The sequence below is a fragment of the Nematostella vectensis genome, chromosome 1, assembly GCF_932526225.1.
Source record: "Nematostella vectensis chromosome 1, jaNemVect1.1, whole genome shotgun sequence".
NCBI lineage: Eukaryota > Metazoa > Cnidaria > Anthozoa > Actiniaria > Edwardsiidae > Nematostella > Nematostella vectensis.
Genome location: NC_064034.1, coordinates 18,082,169 through 18,102,357, shown reverse-complemented (window position 1 = coordinate 18,102,357; position 20,189 = coordinate 18,082,169). Strand labels below are relative to the sequence as shown.

The window sequence follows — 20,189 nt, the reverse complement described above, 5'->3', positions numbered from 1 at the left end:
ACATGTCCAAAGGAAATATGATTGATCAGGATGGCTTCTAAATATTGATGTGTTTCAACAAACTGATAATCCCCTCCCCTTTGAAATAGTTGAAAGATGTGTGAGGTGTAAAGATTACGTACCTTGCTCATCCTGGGCTGTCCAGACCATCAGATCAATGCTTGCAGACACAGTTTGAAGTTTCCATTTGAGTGTCTGTGTTCTGTAGTCTTTCTTCTTCTGCATATCTGATCTCTCTGCCATGAAAATGGCTTTGCCTAGTTCCTGACCTCGACTAATGTGCTTTGGGGAAACACCTGACAACAAAACAAGAGTGGCAACAAATATGTGTTTGATGTGCAGGCATTGTCGGTAAATCCCATTTCTTTATTGGTCATCTGAACCTTTTTGGTAGTTGGGGAAAATGGGATTCTTAAAGCCTCTCAAAACTTTTCTAAAATTTCAAAAATGCTTCTCACAATGTCTTATTCATTCATTCATTCATTCATTCATTCATTCATTCACTTATTCATTCATTCATTCATTATAGGTAAGGGTTACACAACAGGGCATTTAGCAACCTTTAATTTTTATTTTGTTTGTTGCTTTTGAAAAATTTGCCAGACATATATCAGAGTTGCAAAAACATAATAACTTGAAACCTGTGTTAATATATTTCCCTGTGTTCAAAAAGTAATTCCAGTGATACCACACCTGGAGTAGTTTGGTACAGATCTCTTAGCAAAGTGACCATAGACAGTGTGAGCACCTCACTCAAGGAATGCAGAGGAAAGTTTGATGGGATGACACTTGTCTAAAGGGGAAATAAATAATGAGATCATTCATTACAATTGATTACTGTATTATAGCTCTGTAAGGGAAAGCTAGTAAGAATTTCTATAAGTTGTACTAAGAGTTACGTATGTTTTCAAGCTCTGGCTTAGCCCACTGACCCCAGTACTGTATCTTATATCATACTCCAGTGTTATTCTGGGCATGTGAAAGATCCCTGACTGATGTACAACCAACATTATCCACAATTAATACCAAAAAGAAGAGTATTGCTATTTAACAATTAGACTACTTGTTCTTGTTTTCTATGAGTCAATAGATAGTCAACGAGGTGTGTAGCCTTGACTATTTGACTCACAGAAAACGAGAACAAGTAGTCTAATTGTTTTAGTATAAATCCACTGACGTACTACCTTCAAATAAATGACGAATTTAATAATTCTCATTAATAAATAATATAACACAACGAAAAAAGTATAAAAAAAATCAAAACAGCGCTCGCTCGTTTGAAATGGTGTGTTTTCTAGTGCTTTCGCGGCCTCATGCAGATAAATGAAAATTGAAAACTTTAGCTGCAAAACCTTGCAGTCATTGCTATTTTTAGTGTCCTTTTGTAAGGATGGAAAATGCATTTACTAGAAAAGATTGTGAACCAAATTTCTCGAATTTGAATCAAGGTTTTTCGTCTCTTTCGCCTGCTTTTTCGCTACTCACTATCTATGGCTTAATCGGGGCTTCTGCAAATACGCAGAAAAAAACTCAAAATTACGCTGGATTATTTGCTAAATTACGCACTAAATTACACGGAAAATCAATCATTACGGGCTAAATGACGCGGGATTTTGCCATACATTTTTCTTTAAAAATCAAAATTTTGCAGGATTCTTTACTGGATTACACGCTAAATTATACGGAATATCAACTGTTACGCCCAAACTACATTTTGTACCAAAGGAAAGCATGAAATAACTTGAAAAGGTTATTTTTTGGGTGAAAATATCTTAGGCCAGTTTTCATTGGCTCCTAGCCACCAGCCAATTAAAAAAGGTATTTTATTATTAGTCCTAGGCCTTTGTGGTTTAGCAAAGAACGCCTAGTAATTTTATTTGTTTTCAAAATTCAGTTCAAAATATCGCACTCTTACGAAGGATATCTCTCTTTTATTTTACGAGAAATAGAGGTAAGAACCCTAAAATAACACATCAGCTGTGCAATTTAATGTTTTGTCTTTCAAAATTTAGCCAAATTCTGCGGGATTACGCGGAAATTTGTGGATTATGCAGATTACGCGGAAAAAGCCAAATTACGCGCTTCCGCACAAGCGTGTAATTCCAGAAGCCCTGCTTAATAGATAGTGAGTACGGGAGCCAATCAAATTGCGAGATTCGTGATGTATGTGAGTGGATTTATTCTAAAATACAACATACATCAGTCATGAACCTTATTCGATCTCTACATGATACAGGATGTATTGAACTTTCTGATGAAATATAATTAAAGCTGCTCCTTTTTTAAATGAAAAGTTAATGCTCTGTTGTCATTTTGAATCTGAAAGGTAAAACACCATAATCTTATAATGAAAAGCAAGGCTGAGTAAGTGGCCATATCCACACTCTCTACCCTAGCCTATAGATTTGATTATATATCAGACACGGTGCCTCTAATACTATGCCTTTGTTCTACCTTAACACATTCCTCCAGTAAGGTGTCCAGCTTTTGGAGAAGCTCTGCATTTAGAAATTTCTCTATCTGAAAATGATTAAGTCACAATTCCTCAAAGACATATATTAATTGAAAGAGGATCAATTAGAATACAGTGGGTGGAAATAAAAAAATAATAATAATAAAGGTCTTTTGAATTAAATTAACTAAGGACCCAATTTGGATAAATCTGAGGTTCTGGAATGCTAAAATATTTTAAAATCACTGCAAAGTTTCTCAATCATACTGTTGACTGTAAACTAAAGGGTCATCCCAGACTTCTTCTTTTTTTTACTGCTGCTGCTGCTGCAACTTCAATAGAAGGGACTCACCTGTGCAACCAGAGATTCTAGTTGATTAGTTGTTAAAGGTGCAGTGCAAGAGCCTTCTGTCTGACCCTGCAAGGGCCTCCTCACCAAGGGCCGTGGTAGCATGGGTCTGGAGCCTGGCTTGGAAGGAGAGAATTGCAGATTAAGGACTTGTGAAATGAGTACTTCATTGCCTTTGCAGATCTTGGAGACTCCCAGTGCTTGAGACAGACCGATGAGTAAAGGAAGTGTGTACTTGCAGAGGTTTTCTGCATTGGAACAACAACGTTGTTAGTTTTAGGCCTGTACCCACAATGGCAGAAAGTCTACTTTTGGTTAATAGACATACTTTTTGTAGACAACTATAAAGCTTACAAGAATTGGATAATAAAAGGCATTCTAGAATACTCTGGTATATAAAATTCTTGTATCTAAAACTGGAATAATAAACCATGGAGACACTGCAATGGAATAAAAAAACTGCTTTTTAGGGGGTGGTCAGATATTTATCAGAAAGCCCTTCTCCCTGGAGAAAAGTTAGGTCCACTTTTCGGATTTCACCCCCCCCCCCCCCCCAAGAAAAATCATGGGTAAGGGCCTAAGTACACAATGATATACTAAAAGTCAGAATATGCATGACACTAGAATATTTCTTCCATGTTATTCCATATTTTGATTGTTGAGTATTATTTTCTCTAATCAATATCAAGTTTAAAAAGAAGATACTGTATCATCATCATCATCATCATCATCATCATCATATGGATCATATTAATATACATACAGTATATTATCCCCACATATCATTCCCCTGATCTGTTGCAACTAATGGACACCATATTCTATATTATTAGGATAACTTACCTTTAGATTTTACATCTTTTGTATTTTTGAAGGCACAACATTGCCCCACGAGCACTTCAAACACGCTACACTGTGCTGCTGTGATTTTGACAGCTGAAGATTTGTCTTTCTCTGCCAAACAACTCATCAGACTCACAAACTTGAGAGCAAATTCCCCCGCAACTGGGGTCTTCACTATTGGTAGCTGTGACTCAATCCATTTAGCTTTCGGAAGTCCATTGAGAACATCAATTAGATATGGCATTATCTTAGCCTTGTACTCCAAACCAGACTGAAGCTCATAGTAACCCAAGGCTAATATGGCTTCCTGTCCTCTTTGGTCCAAGACAAATGATTCTGATGGCGACGATGGACGGCCTGGGCAGAGCCTCGACATCTTCTTTACCTAGGTTGTGTAAAATGTACTGTTAATTTAATGTAATAAAAATAAGAATCATGACACAATTACTATAACATACTTTGATTTTACTGCCTGAGGCGTTTATTAAGACAGATGCACACTTCTCTACCACATTCAAAATTTTAGGAAGTCAGCCATTAAGATGTGCAAGATGTACTATTTAAGGCGGGTTCTCGCTATGATGCAAGAGCAAGCACAACACAAGTGAGAATCAGTCAAACACAAGTGACAATCAGTCAAACACAAGTGAGAATCAGTCAAACAGAAGTGAGAATCAGTCAAACACAAGTGAGAATCAGTCAAACACAAGTGAGAATCAGTCAAACACAAGTGAGAATCAGTCAAACAGAAGTGAGAATCAGTCAAACACAAGTGAGAATCAGTCAAACACAAGTGAGAATCAGTCAAACACAAGTGAGAATCAGTCAAACACAAGTGAGAATCAGTCAAACACAAGTGAGAATCAGTCAAACACAAGTGAGAATCAGTCAGACACAAGTGACAATCAGTCAAACACAAGTGAGAATCAGTCAAACACAAGTGAGAATCAGTCAAACACAAGTGAGAATCAGTCAAACACTAGTGAGAATCAGTCAAACACAAGTGAGAATCAGTCAAACACAAGTGAGAATCAGTCAAACACAAGTGAGAATCAGTCAAACACAAGTGCAACACAAGTGAGAATCAGTCAAACACAAGCGCAACACAAGTGAGAATCAGTCAAACACAAGTGCAACACAAGTGAGAATCAGTCAAACACAAGTGAGAATCAGTCAAACACAAGTGAGACTCAGTCAAACACAAGTGAGAATCAGTCAAACACAAGTGAGAATCAGTCAAACACAAGTGAGAATCAGTCAAACACAAGTGAGAATCAGTCAAACACAAGTGAGAATCAGTCAAACACAAGTGAGAATCAGTCAAACACAAGTGCAACACAAGTGAGAATCAGTCAAACACAAGTGAGAATCAGTCAAACACAAGTGAGAATCAGTCAAACACAAGTGAGAATCAGTCAAACACAAGTGAGAATCAGTCAAACACAAGTGAGAATCAGTCAAACACAAGTGAGAATCAGTCAAACACAAGTGAGAATCAGTCAAACACAAGCGCAACACAAGTGAGAATCAGTCAAACACAAGCGCAACACAAGTGAGAATCAGTCAAACACAAGTGCAACACAAGTGAGAATATGTCAAACACAAGCGCAACACAAGTGAGAATCAGTCAAACACAAGTGAGAATTGGAAAATAACATGTGTTGCCCTATGACTTACATCCTAGCGAGAACCCGCCTTTAGAGTTAACCAGAATATGGTGGAAACGTCATAACAGTTTCATTTTTGTGACTGAACAACAAATGCCTTGATTCACGCATAGTAAGCTGTCATTATATACACTGTATTCATGACTTGACTCGTTGTACTTGAATTCCTCAAAAAACTTTATTCGACCTTTGTGTAGATAGCTAGCGTCACACTTTAAATGTTGAACAGCATACTATTTTAGAATGATGGTTGGTTATATCCGAAAAGACAGTTGCAGTCATTGCTGAATTCCGGAAACAACGTTGGCATTGACTAAATTCGCTTGAAAAATTTCAATGATTTAGTTTTAGAGTTAATTCATAAGAAAATTGAAAATATTTCCAGTTTTGCATGTGCTAAATCATAATATCATATCAGAAAAGAAGGCACGATAACATCATCACTGCAAGATCTGAAGTATCCGATTGGAGATCATTAATGCCATCAGGTCAAAGTGAAGCCTACAAAGATAGACGAGCATGAATTCAAGCATTATAGCATACCTTGTCCCATGGTGCTGGCTTCAAGGCGGCGAGAGACAAAGCTAGTCGTCTCAAAGTGTCAGCCGAACTCGGTGAATCCACCGCCATCTTGGATTCTAGATCCGAAATGTTTACCTCGACCCAGTCTCCAAGGCCAAAACACACAGGAATCCCAAAATAATGGGAAATCGGGAAAATCTCTACTCTTCCAGATGCCAGAACAGATTCGAGTGGAGGTAGATTTTTACAAGCTTTTTAAAAATAAAATTAGTAATGCGAGACGCAAAAACATTACACCCATATGACAATGCGAATGTTCTAGAGAGCGCGCTATTTGTTCTCGATTTTCCAAAGTTTACACCTGAGAAGTTAAAAACGTAAATACGCATTCGCATTTTCACATCTTTGCTAAAATGAGCAAAACTGGGTAAACACAATCTTCCCCACACGGCCGGGGTGTTTGGCGCTTAAAGAGCATGATGCACATTATAGCGAGGGGCCATTATACTCTTGTTATGTTAGCGCCTATAAATCTCGAAATTCTCAGAATGGGCGCTGCGTTTGTTAGATACAGGGCATTTATAACATATGCTACAGAACCACATGCCTTAGAATCTTTGCCTCGTGTAATCAATCTCAAATCTAAAGCCAAGCCCCCGGGGTATACGGGGACGTGTCGCTGAATATGGTAGGGTCTTTGACCTTCTCTCTATCGGTATACGGGGACGTGTCGCTGAATATGGTAGGGTTTTTGACCTTCTCTCTATCCAAGATAGAGTGTATGTTGTTATCCTAAACGGGATGCGTGTTTCAATCCTTTCTGTCCTGAGGAGGTTCCCGTCATTGTTTTGTTTGCACATACATTTCCAAGAAGAATGTCTCCAAGGCATTTCACCACGAGACTTCCCAAAGTTCGGGGGGTATTCGGGTTTTTCTATTGTTTGTCCTTGATTCTAAACAGTTTATGAAATCTATTTTTCTTCTGAACAGGGTTGTGAACATTTTCTTTTCCTGAATAGGATATTTTATTTTAGGGTTACAGAGCATTGGCAACCCCTCTATATGAAGACGGGGGTGGAGGGGTATTGCGCGCCGTTAATGAGAAGCTTGACCCCACCGTTACTATGGAAACGGTCTATGGTCGGACCTCAACCCACCCAGGATGGTACAAACCCTGGCACGTCGCTTACAATCTACGCCAGGGACCTTAGAGAGGTTCAGTTTATTTCTCTTCCCTATTTCTATTTTATTTCTTTTTCATCTCTTTTGAAACATTAAAAATCTTCCATGATCACCATGCTAAATTTTGAAGACGACAGTTTTACATTAAATCTAATGCCCTTTTGCTACACTTATTTCCACCTTTTCAAAAAAACAACAACGAAAAAGACAGCATTAAATTCCTCTTTTTCGGATGAAACCTTCTCAACCTTTCAATTCATTTTCGGGTCAGCATTCGCTCAAATATAAATTAATCTCGTGCCAAAAATTCAAAATCAAAGATCACATTCTTTCGTCTCCCGAGTGGAGTTCCTTCTTGAGCGCCAGCGCCTTGTCTCTCACTCTGGGATCCTTGTCGCTATAGACGTACTTGAGACCATTCAATATTAGATCCATGTCCTTGGGAAGTAGGACGCACTCTTGAACATTCGCCTCTGTAAAAAGGAAGTATGAATTATTTATTTTTGTTTTATCTGCTTTTATTGGTTTTCATACAACCCTCCCAGAACTATTAAAAAAACACGTTTTTAATGATTATGTTGTGGCTGGTAGTAATGTCAGTTTTCGTTGCTTCCTTACTAATGTAGTCTTCCCCTCTTTATCGGATTCTCTAAAGTGCAGCACGTTAAGCGAGGCGCTTATTCGGGGGACACGTTTATTCATATTAACCCTCTTAGGCGAGGCGCTTATTCGGGGGACACGTTTATTCATATTAACCCTCTTAGGCGAGGCGCTTATTCGGGGGACACGTTTATTCATATTAACCCTCTTAGGCGAGGCGCTTATTCGGGGGACACGTTTATTCATATTAACCCTCTTAGGCGAGGCGCTTATTCGGGGGACACGTTTATTCATATTAACCCTCTTAGGCGAGGCGCTTATTCGGGGGGAGGCACCGTACTTTGTACAGGCAATTAAAACGCCACTTTAAGAGAGCACTAAGATAACGTTAATACTTGCTGTGAATGTATGCCAAATGTACTCATAATTGCGCTGTCTTGCAGGCCTTGGCCGAAATTCTCTGAATTTTCAAACATATGGGATCTCACCAAGAGTGCTATGCAGTGTGTTGTCACTAACCTTTTAGTGCTGAGATGAGAGTCTCCAAAACTTCCATGCAGCCCAAACGTACGGCGGCGTATTTCTTGTTCTCTAAAATGTTCAAGTCAAAGGGATGCCAATATATAAAACTGCAAAAAGGAGTTATAATTGACAAACAAAGTCGTACCTAGTCCTTCGCAGACGGGCTGTATGAGCTGGCCTAGGACCCCGTGCAGAAAAGCTAATCTTGGCGACGTGTTATCTGCGCCCGCATCGACTTGAGTCAGCCAGTCGTACCTTAAGAAACCAGACAGAATAAGACGACACTCAGTAAGATACTCCTGCAGAATCCATAATTTGAAAATACATCGGCTTTTTAAATAAGCAGTTAACTGACATATTTTAATCAATTATAATAGTTGTGTTTATAGTTTAAGTTTTCTTTTAAATTAACCGTAGAATTAAATGTTATCTATGACAAGAAGTGGATGACTTGTATTCTTTGTAAATGGTAAAACAATAAAAAAAAAAGAATGTCCCTATGCGACAAAAAATAATAATAAATAAAAGAAAAGAATGTCCCTATGAGGCGATTTTCGAATTTAAAATGCTGATATGTGGTTACAGTTATTAACGTTATTTGTCTTGGGTCTCACTCGAAAATTTAACGTTTAAATTAGGATCAAGACATCAACAATTCAATTTCATGTAAGAAGAATATCACAAATCACAAATAGCGAAGCACTTCTTCATTACACCCTGAATGTGATGTACCTTTTAACGAAGCACTTCGTGGCACGTAGTACGGCAAGCTGTACCTTCCATGTGCTGGCAGGGAGGGCCTCGGCCAGAATTCTAGACAGTCGCTCCGCAAAAGGATCTATGACGTAGAGGTGACGTCATTATTAAGGATAAGTATTACATATAAGTCTAATAAACGCAGTTTAGACTAATCTTGCCTGACACAGTTAGATCATTATACAGTCTCAAGGCTTGAGTAATCGTAGATCATGCACAAAACCTTAAAAATCCGCTTTACGTAAGAAGATTATACCAAAAAAAGGAATTTGTCCCTCATATCAAAGGTCTTTAAATAAACCTGAATTGTTTTTTTTTTGTTAGTCCGCAGACTTAAACTGTTTTCGAACTTCCCCAAAAACGCTTAGATCTCTCTATAGCGTTCGAACACCCGAGCCGCTTTGCTTTGTTTAACCACTAAATTCCCCTGTTGCAATGCTATAACTTAAAATAATCGGACATACCATGGGAGGGAGAAGAGACCTTAGGCCAGGCCAAGCCAAGACAGTCAAAAAAGGCGACAAGTAATCTTTCGTCTGGGGTTTTGTTCTCATTCTCTTCATCGACTTCTCCCTCTTCCTGCTCTTCGTCCTCCTTCTTTTTCTGAGTATCAGTAGTAGCAAATAAGAACATAATGATTGAAAACTAGAACCCGTACAGTCGAAGCTTTGCTCTCGTAAGCTACCACGACTTTTAATCGCAGTTTTAATGGTCAAATAAATTGTACGTTCTTGTTAGTGTCCTTGCATATTGACCCTACCAGCTCCATTAGTTTACATAACACCAACAGAGGTAGCCTTTGATTAATTTCAGTTATTTTGCAATCAGTTTGGATTTAACCTAGCATTACAATGAACTCAAAATTTGCGGTATTTTTTCATTAGTACTTGAAAGAATTAAAAAAATCGCACAAATAATGACCGTATATAGGAGCGCTTTGAAGACGGATATTTTTTTTAAACAGTCCTTTTAAATAGACGCGGGCCACCTTAAATAACAGGTGTTCAACAACTAAAAGGGAAGCAGAAAACCTCTTCAGAATGTCAAAATATTCTATGTAATTGAACTATGCTTTCGTAAGCGACCAACGTATATTGCTCACTGGTCATTTTGAAGAACGCAGCTCTTAAACGACTAACAATACAACTCATCAGAGACAAAATACATATAAAGAGAAGCGAAGCATACTTACGGGGTCGACTATAGGGAAAAGCAATTCGCTTATGTCCTGAAATCTGTCCAGACCGTACTCTTCCACGATTTTACCAAAACAATTCAATGATGCTATTTTGTATTCGAGATTCTCTTTACGGCATTCTTTCAATACGCTGTTCACGACCTGGAGGGAAAGATAAAGAAACAATTTCTGTGTTAGAAAAGCTTAACCAGGTTTGAATGCCATGACAGGCAATACACTGGCTACCAAGACAAATTGTTAAGAAAGACAGGCAATAGACCATTTCCGAATAACGCTCCACTGCTCTTAAAAAAGAGTTTACTGTAGTTTTAGCATAGGCCCTCGATTTTAAGCTATACTTTGTGAGCAGTCGAGCATAATTTGGAAATGGGCTATTTGGCTAGCCTCAAAGTGGCCACGGTAGCGCCCGTCTCATCATACCTATAACTTTGCCATGGGTGTTGTTTTATTTTTAATAAGTTGTTAGCGAGATCGCCTGCAAGGTTCAGCTGCTTACCTCATCAAGGCTGGGCTCCAGTTTCTCAGAGTTCTCCACCGATGACCTAATATAGAATGGATTAGCAAGAGCTCTATAGACGACGGACGGAAAAAAAAACAGGCGAATGTACGTACGATCGTATAGACGGACAGAAATAGACACACTGACACACACAGTAGCAAATTTAATACGGGGATCGCTTAGTTTTAAATAAGTAATTAAAAAATAAATTTATTCATTAATTATATAATTAATTAACTAATTCATTAAAACATAATTAATTACATAATTAATTAATTAATTAATCAATCAATTAATTGATTAAATTAATTGACTGATTGGTTAATTAATTCATTAATTAAAATTAATAAATTAATTAAAATTACCTGCACTTAGTGCAAATACAAGAGATGGACTCTAGCAGCTTGTCCTGTGGAGGAAATAATAAAGAACTTGTCATGAGGTTTAGTCTAGTAAGTGAAACATTGTGCAATGAAGCCGTTAGCGATGTGAAAAATTCAATATTGATCAGTGTGACGTGGGAATATGGAGTATTCAAAATTGATCAGTCGGTGAGGGATTATTGAAACTCATGTTTCCCAAAAGACAAACCTTTCCAGTCCATGTTCGTCCAGCTAGTCCGCCAACTAGAGAATTCAAAAGTTTCCCAAGGAAAGGCTGCTTCAATGAATTTCCTTGAAACCCAAGTAAAAAACTTTAGTACAAACAAGCCACAACATACAATGCCGAACACTGGCGAATCTACTCCCCCCCCCTACCCTTGATCCCCTATGCCGAGTGGTACCCACAACTGACGAAGCAGACAGTTTACCTAATTTGGCGGCTAAAGAGGAGACCGTTTGTGCGGCCTGTGCTCTGATCAACCAGACCTGTGATGTCAGAGCAGTGCAGCAGATGTCGGTTATCTCGCCCACATAGAGCCGCAGTCCTGCGTCGGTACCTGGAAACAGAGGGTATGTTACACACAAACGGTCAAAAAAGGTGTATGGTTATTGAAGGAAAGCTCGCACTATTGATCATAGATATTGTCGCAGTCCTGCCTTGATACTAGGAAACAGATGGCATGTTTTAGTTACACATAAACGGGTAGAAAAGGTGTTTGGTTAATGAGAGTAAGCTCGTGGGAATGATTATATATATATTTCTGCCCTCCTGCCTTTGGCACCTGTAGACCGGTGGCAGGGCCGTAGCCAGCTTGAGGCAAGTGAGGCACACGCTTCGGTAAAATTTTGATGTTTAGTGTTTCACAATTGAAAAAAGTATGAGATAAAACACCTGCTTTTGTTGGATTTATCATTCAGTGGCTAGCTTTGACTCGGTAAAATGTTGATTTTGGCTACAGGCCTGGATGGGCACATTATAGTCACACATAAATGATTAGAACAGGATGGGGATAAAGGCAAAATGACGACAAAAATTACGATATTACAATAATGGTAAGTATGATAACAATGACGATGACGATGAAATTGATGAGGAGTACGATGGCGACAACTACGATGATAATGATGCAACGTTGATAATTATGATAATATGTACATTAATGGTGATACGACGACAACGATAATTATGATAAGTACGATGGCGACAACTACGATGATAATGATGCAACGATTATAATTATGATAATAAGTACAATAATGGTGATACGACGACAACGATAATTATGATAAGTACGATGGCGACAACTACGATGATGATTATTATGATGATAAGTACAATAATGGTGATGATGATGATGATACGACGACAACGATAAATATGATAAGTACGATGGCGACAACTACGAAGATAATGATGCAACGATGATAATTATGATAATAAGTACAATAATGGTGATGATGATGATACGACGACGACAACGATAAATACGATAAGTACGATGGCGACAACTACGATGATAGTGATTATTATGATGATAAGTACAATAATGGTGATGATGATGATACGACGACAACGACAATTATGTAGTGAACGCCAATAATAATAATAATAACGTTAGAGAGGTTCGGGTAAAAGCGAGATAATTGGAAAAAGGCTGTGGTGGCCCTATGTGGCATCAGGAGCGAGGAGGATATAGGTAACAGGTAACAGCTGATGATTTCGAAGGTGTTGATAATAAATTTGGCAATAAATAAATTGTCAAACCGTACCTGGAGTATTTTCAAGCCAGATTTCTTCCCAAGCTGATTGCGAGTTGGAATTTGAACCTGTGAAAAAAAACAGAAATTCAGGGCTCGAGTGTGACATAAAATGACGACACACTTTCTTGCGTCCGTTTCACTCATCCCCACTAGTTCTAGTCTCATTGTCACGCATTCTTCGTTTCACGTGATCACCTGTCTTCTTGTCCTCGTGCATGGCGAAGTACGCAGTGGGCAGGACCTTGGAGGCGTGACTGCGCATAACATCAGGGGAATACCGCGTGATCGCCTGGAATGTCAGACCACAGGCTAACCGAAACCCAGCCTCTGAAGAAAAAAATGTCGTCTCAATGTAATGTTGGAGCAATTAGCCACCACAGCAACCCATACTGCAATGGCAATCAATTAAGAAATCTCTGTCGCTCCCAACAGTAATCTGTGCACTTTCATTATTATTTTTGTCACTAGAGGGCCCGTAGATCCAATAATTAGATTTTTTCATACCTTAGATCCGATAGAGGGGTTTTGGACTGAAAAATGGTGGCAACGGCCGCTTAATGGAGGTCGCCGCTTAAAGTATTTGAATGATTAATATTTCGGCAGTTTTGGAATTGGCCGCTTAATGGAGGTATGCTGTAAGGTTTCTAAATATGCCAAAAGCACTCCCGTCCATACCTTCCTTTTCGAAGTACCAGTTCTTGATTCGGTCAATAAGCTTCTCCACACTACTCTCTTTAGCCACCTTAAACAACGTTAAAAAACGTTTACGTACAGTTTATTATTGATAACGTCCAACATTTACCAGGCTAATTCACACCATAAGACAATACCTTAACTACATGACCAATGGTGGTGGCGTAGGATTTTCGGACAGATGCAATACGATCGGACAAACCGGACAACAAAGACGACAAAAGTTTTCCTACAGGCAGTGAACCAAATGTTAGTAGAATTTACCATAAAAATACAGGTTTAAACCATAAAGCCCCGTGCAAAAATTGCTGACATCGCTGAAAAGCAGTTAGTTCTTCATGTAGCCATCAATATGGCTAGGGTTATTATTAGGGTTAGGGTCAGTGTCTAGGACACACTATTTTGATGGTTCCATGAAGTACCAGCCTGAAAAGCTGGCGAGACGCTGGTTGGGCAATGCTGGCGCAGTTTGAACACCGTGTTGGGGTAGCTCTGGGGAGCAGTTCGCCAGGACATGACGGAAAAACATGACATGACGCTTCAAATAAGACCATTTCACATCGAATAAGACGGAAAATTTTACTTAGTAACTTATAGCAAACAAAATATCAAGTGCGACTTTTTTAAATTGATGCGCCCTTTTGTAAAGTGTCATTGAAATTTGAGCTTTTCGTCCCTGAGCTCATACATAGCGCAAGGATGATCAAGGAAAAATTATCTTAAAAAGCCGAAATCTGGTTATGCGCACTTCGGCCTCACGATATTTGTGTTTTGAAAATCAGTCCGTAATACAAGGAACCTATAGCCATTGTAAGAACTTGTGTCTTCTTTCTCTATCTCGAACTGCGCGTTTTCCAGGTTTTTCCGTCATGTCGTTCGCCAGAATTCATTTGTTTTGTTTTATGGAAATCGAGCGTAGCGGCGCCAGCAATGTTTGAACGGGACTTCACGCCACCATTTGACGCTCCCGCACATCAACAAGTCACACAGGCACCCATTTTCATCTTCCAATTCAAACGCGTAACCAAGATATTTTTCAATCAAGTCGTGAATAACGTATCAGACTTCATTTGTGGATTGTTACTTTATTGTTTTCTTGCAAAAAACCGTTATATTTTCATTGTCAACAATGACAAAGAAGTGGGTGATCGACATTCTTAAAAGCTTGACATGCTCTTAGACTGATCACTTTATCCACTACTCCCTTTTTGTAAGAATTCTTTTGAAAATAGGTCACATGTCTAACCTGCGTAAGGCTCAAGCTCTCGCGGACACTGCATACACAGGGAGACCACAAATCCGGAACAACCGACCTAAAAACAAACCAAATACTCCGTAGCTATCATTCAAGGGGAAGAAGTAACCACAAATTCAACTTTGCTGTATGATGATAAGGGCTGTAGTATGATAATAGCTAAGAAATTACCTTGGTTCCAAGGCCAACACCTCGACGAAGCAAATCGGCCACTCGTGGAATTAGCTCTGGCAACACTTCTTCGTCCACGTACTGTACACACTAAAGAGAAAAAGCGATTGGGGAAGTGTCTCATGACGGTTGTACAGGAGAATAAACCATATGTCCACGTACTGTACACACTAAAGAGAAAAAGCGATTGGGGAAGTGTCTCATGACGGTTTTACAGGAGAATAAACCATATGTCCACGTACTGTACACACTAAAGAGAAAAAGCGATTGGGGAAGTATCTCATGACGGTTGTACAGGAGAATAAACCATATGTCCACGTACTGTACACACTAAAGAGAAAAAGCGATTGGGGAAGTGTCTCATGACGGTTGTACAGGAGAATAAACCATATGTCCACGTACTGTACACACTAAAGAGAAAAAGCGATTGGGGAAGTGTCTCGTGACGGTTGTACAGGAGAATAAACCATATGTCCACGTACTGTACACACTAAAGAGAAAAAGCGATTGGGGAAGTGTCTCGTGACGGTTGTACAGGAGAATAAACCATATGTCCACGTACTGTACACACTTAAGAGAAAAAGCGATTGGGGAAGTGTCTGATGACGGTTGTACAGGAGAATAAACCATATGTCCACGTACTGTACACACTAAAGAGGAAAAGCGATTGGGGAAGTGTCTCATGACGGTTGTACAGGAGAATAAACCATATGTCCACGTACTGTACACACTAAAGAGGAAAAGCGATTGGGGAAGTGTCTCATGACGGTTGTACAGGAGAATAAACCATATGTCCACGTACTGTACACACTAAAGAGAAAAAGCGATTAGGGAAGTGTCTCATGACGGTTGTACAGGAGAATAAACCATATGTCCACGTACTGTACACACTAAAGAGAAAAAGCGATCGGGGAAGTGTCTCATGACGGTTGTACAGGAGAATAAACCATATGTCCACGTACTGTACACACTAAAGAGAAAAAGCGATTGGGGAAGTGTCTCATGACGGTTGTACAGGAGAATAAACCATATGTCCACGTACTGTACACACTAAAGAGAAAAAGCGATTAGGGAAGCGTCTCATGACGGTTGTACAGGAGAATAAACCATATCTCCACGTACTGTACACACTAAAGAGAAAAAGCGATTGGGGAAGTATCTCATGACGGTTGTACAGGAGAATAAACCATATGTCCACGTACTGTACACACTAAAGAGAAAAAGCGATTGGGGAAGTGTCTCATGACGGTTGTACAGGAGAATAAACCATATGTCCACGTACTGCACACACTAAAGAGAAAAAGCGATTGGGGAAGTGTCTCGTGACGGTTGTACAGGAGAATAAACCATATGTCCACGTACTGTACACACTAAAGAGAAAAAGCGATTGGGGAAGTGTCTCGTGACGGTTGTACAGGAGAATAAACCATATGTCCACGTACTGTACACACTAAAGAGAAAAAGCGATTGGGCAAGTGTCTCATGACGGTTGTACAGGAGAATAAACCATATGTCCACGTACTGTACACACTTAAGAGAAAAAGCGATTGGGGAAGTGTCTGATGACGGTTGTACAGGAGAATAAACCATATGTCCACGTACTGTACACACTAAAGAGGAAAAGCGATTGGGGAAGTGTCTCATGACGGTTGTACAGGAGAATAAACCATATGTCCACGTACTGTACACACTAAAGAGGAAAAGCGATTGGGGAAGTGTCTCATGACGGTTGTACAGGAGAATAAACCATATGTCCACGTACTGTACACACTAAAGAGAAAAAGCGATTAGGGAAGTGTCTCATGACGGTTGTACAGGAGAATAAACCATATGTCCACGTACTGTACACACTAAAGAGAAAAAGCGATCGGGGAAGTGTCTCATGACGGTTGTACAGGAGAATAAACCATATGTCCACGTACTGTACACACTAAAGAGAAAAAGCGATTAGGGAAGCGTCTCATGACGGTTGTACAGGAGAATAAACCATATGTCCACGTACTGTACACACTAAAGAGAAAAAGCGATTAGGGAAGCGTCTCATGACGGTTGTACAGGAGAATAAACCATATCTCCACGTACTGTACACACTAAAGAGAAAAAGCGATTGGGGAAGTGTCTCATGACGGTTGTACAGGAGAATAAACCGTATGTCCACGTACTGTACACACTAAAGAGAAAAAGCGATTGGGGAAGTGTCCCATGACGGTTGTACAGGAGAATAAACCATATGTCCACGTACTGTACACACTAAAGAGAAAAAGCGATTGGGGAAGTGTCTCATGACGGTTGTACAGGAGAATAAACCATATGTCCACGTACTGTACACACTAAAGAGAAAAAGCGATTGGGGAAGTGTCTCATGACGGTTGTACAGGAGAATAAACCATATGTCCACGTACTGTACACACTAAAGAGAAAAAGCGATCGGGGAAGTGTCTCATGACGGTTGTACAGGAGAATAAACCGTATGTCCACGTACTGTACACACTAAAGAGAAAAAGCGATTGGGGAAGTGTCTCATGACGGTTGTACAGGAGAATAAACCATATGTCCACGTACTGTACACACTAAAGAGAAAAAGCGATTGGGGAAGTGTCTCATTACGGTTGTACAGGAGAATAAACCACATGTCCACGTACTGTACACACTAAAGAGAAAAAGCGATTGGGGAAGTGTCTCATGACGGTTGTACAGGAGAATAAACCATATGTCCACGTACTGTACACACTAAAGAGAAAAAGCGATTGGGGAAGTGTCTCATGACGGTTGTACAGGAGAATAAACCATATGTCCACGTACTGTACACACTAAAGAGGAAAAGCGATTGGGGAAGTGTCTCATGACGGTTGTACAGGAGAATAAACCATATGTCCACGTACTGTACACACTAAAGAGAAAAAGCGATTGGGGAAGTGTCTCATTACGGTTGTACAGGAGAATAAACCATATGTCCACGTACTGTACACACTAAAGAGAAAAAGCGATTGGGGAAGTGTCTCATGACGGTTGTACAGGAGAATAAACCATATGTCCACGTACTGTACACACTAAAGAGAAAAAGCGATTGGGGAAGTGTCTCATGACGGTTGTACAGGAGAATAAACCATATGTCCACGTACTGTACACACTAAAGAGAAAAAGCGATTGGGGAAGTGTCTCATGACGGTTGTACAGGAGAATAAACCATATGTCCACGTACTGTACACACTAAAGAGAAAAGGCGATTGGGGAAGTGTCTCATGACGGTTGTACAGGAGAATAAACCATATGTCCACATACTGTACACACTAAAGAGAAAAAGCGATTGGGGAAGTGTCTCATGACGGTTGTACAGGAGAATAAACCATATGTCCACGTACTGTACACACTAAAGAGAAAAAGCGATTGGGGAAGTGTCTCATGACGGTTGTACAGGACAATAAACCATATGTCCACGTACTGTACACACTAAAGAGAAAAAGCGATTGGGGAAGTGTCTCATGACGGTTGTACAGGAGAATAAACCGTATGTCCACGTACTGTACACACTAAAGAGAAAAAGCGATTGGGGAAGTGTCTCATGACGGTTGTACAAGAGAATAAACCGTATGTCCACGTACTGTACACACTAAAGAGAAAAAGCGATTGGGGAAGTGTCTCATGACGGTTGTACAGGAGAATAAACCGTATGTCCACGTACTGTACACACTAAAGAGAAAAAGCGATTGGGGAAGTGTCTCATGACGGTTGTACAGGAGAATAAACCATATGTCCACGTACTGTACACACTAAAGAGAAAAAGCGATTGGGGAAGTGTCTCATGACGGTTGTACAGGAGAATAAACCGTATTTCCACGTACTGTACACACTAAAGAGAAAAAGCGATCGGGGAAGTGTCTCATGACGGTTGTACAGGAGAATAAACCGTATTTCCACGTACTGTACACACTAAGGAAAAGAAACAGCTGGGGCTAGGGAACGTAGTGAGAATGAACCACGTGCCTCATACAAAGACCCACACGCGTCACATGAGCATATGGTGTCAGTTAAGATTCAAATTAGGGGTGATTTAGACTGCACGATTTAGTCGTTTCCGACCTGCCTACGGCATGTCTTAGCCCTGAATTACACATCACGACCTTCGTACGTATCCGAACATCGTAACAGAGTCGTAGGCTAGTTTACACTAACCGACTGAATCGTGCTGTCTAACATATTCGGGGTTTTAGTTAAGACCATATTAGGGGTGTTACTTAAGACCATATAAGGGGTGTTACTTAAGACCATATTAGGGGTGTTACTTAAGACCATATTAGGGGAGTTACTTAAGACCATATTAGGGGTGTTACTTAAGACCATATTAGGGGTGCTACTTAAGACCATATAAGGGGTGTTACTTAAGACCATATTAGGGGTGTTACTTAAGACCATATTAGGGGTGTTCGTTAAGACCATATTAGGGGTGATCGTTAAGACCATATTAGGGGTGTTAGTTAAGACCATATTAGGGGTGTTAGTTAAGACCATATTAGGGGTGTTACTTAAGACCATATTAAGGGTGTTAGTTAAGACCATATTAGGGGTGTTCGTTAAGACCATATTAGGGGTGTTAGTTAAGACCATATTAGGGGTGTTAGTTAAGACCATATTAGGTGTGTTAGTTAAGACCATATTAGGGGTGTTAGTTAAGACCATATTAGGGATGTTAGGACCATATTAGGGGTGTCAGTTAAGACCATATTAGGGGTGTCAGTTAAGACCATATTAGGGGTGTTAGTTAAGACCATATTAGGGGTGTTAGTTAAGACCATATTAGGGGTGTGCATACCAGGTTTACGGTCTCCATCATGGGGGACATCTTGGACGAGGCGATGCGAACACTTTCCAGCTGAGTACAGACAGAAAACACACCATACTAAAGCATTCTGCTAATGTCACAGTCCGAGTACAGACAGAAAACATACCATACATAACATTTTTTTTTAATTTTTGCTATCTCTTAGGGAATAAAATTTGACTAACTGCTTTTCCTTATGGCGTGTTTATCGTTTCCCGATTCTGCTATCTCTTAGGGTTAAAAATTCCTTCGACCACCTCCAATTAGTAATCTTTTAGGGGTAAGAATTTCTGTTGTTCACGCCCAAAGTGTCATCCCTTAGGGTTAAAATCGATTTTGCCGACGATCACCCCCGTTTGTTTTCATCGGAACCCCCCTCCCCCTCTCCCCCTGGGTTCTGCTAATGTGACAGTCCCTTGGTCAAATGAGGCGTTACAGTGATTCCATCGTCAAGGTCAAGCCTTGACATACTAGCCTTGACAGTAGCTATTTCTTGGCATTTATAGGTTTAGCGTCA

General features: G+C 39.8%; 2 protein-coding genes across 4 annotated transcripts in view; both read right to left on the bottom strand.

Moving 5' to 3' along the window:
• Positions 1 to 5,972, bottom strand: part of LOC5514424 (phosphatidylinositol 4-kinase alpha) — a 34,039-nt gene extending 28,067 nt beyond the window's left edge. For both annotated transcript variants that reach the window (XR_007311946.1, XM_048729109.1), the window contains exons 1-6: positions 5,855 to 5,972; positions 3,645 to 4,029; positions 2,805 to 3,049; positions 2,455 to 2,520; positions 694 to 793; positions 123 to 296 (exon numbers count right to left, since the gene is read on the bottom strand). Coding sequence is in view for 1 of the 2 variants with exons in the window: in XM_048729109.1 (XP_048585066.1) it covers positions 123 to 296; positions 694 to 793; positions 2,455 to 2,520; positions 2,805 to 3,049; positions 3,645 to 4,029; positions 5,855 to 5,941 (1,057 nt within the window). In the remaining variant the exon portion in view is untranslated. The remainder of the gene's footprint in view (positions 1 to 122; positions 297 to 693; positions 794 to 2,454; positions 2,521 to 2,804; positions 3,050 to 3,644; positions 4,030 to 5,854) is intronic.
• A 1,068-nt stretch (positions 5,973 to 7,040) lies between these two features.
• The window catches only part of LOC5514423 (proteasome adapter and scaffold protein ECM29), a 38,287-nt gene continuing 25,138 nt past the window's right edge, over positions 7,041 to 20,189 (bottom strand). For both annotated transcript variants that reach the window (XM_048728739.1, XM_048728742.1), the window contains 17 exons: positions 19,664 to 19,723; positions 14,854 to 14,943; positions 14,674 to 14,740; positions 13,565 to 13,656; positions 13,410 to 13,476; positions 12,930 to 13,061; positions 12,744 to 12,800; positions 11,402 to 11,530; positions 11,182 to 11,264; positions 10,956 to 10,999; positions 10,588 to 10,633; positions 10,086 to 10,232; positions 9,358 to 9,496; positions 8,870 to 8,975; positions 8,283 to 8,392; positions 8,135 to 8,206; positions 7,041 to 7,488 (listed from right to left, as the gene is read on the bottom strand). In XM_048728739.1, the coding sequence (XP_048584696.1) occupies positions 7,337 to 7,488; positions 8,135 to 8,206; positions 8,283 to 8,392; positions 8,870 to 8,975; positions 9,358 to 9,496; positions 10,086 to 10,232; positions 10,588 to 10,633; positions 10,956 to 10,999; positions 11,182 to 11,264; positions 11,402 to 11,530; positions 12,744 to 12,800; positions 12,930 to 13,061; positions 13,410 to 13,476; positions 13,565 to 13,656; positions 14,674 to 14,740; positions 14,854 to 14,943; positions 19,664 to 19,723 (1,593 nt within the window). In that variant the 3' untranslated portion in view covers positions 7,041 to 7,336. The remainder of the gene's footprint in view (positions 7,489 to 8,134; positions 8,207 to 8,282; positions 8,393 to 8,869; positions 8,976 to 9,357; positions 9,497 to 10,085; positions 10,233 to 10,587; positions 10,634 to 10,955; positions 11,000 to 11,181; positions 11,265 to 11,401; positions 11,531 to 12,743; positions 12,801 to 12,929; positions 13,062 to 13,409; positions 13,477 to 13,564; positions 13,657 to 14,673; positions 14,741 to 14,853; positions 14,944 to 19,663; positions 19,724 to 20,189) is intronic.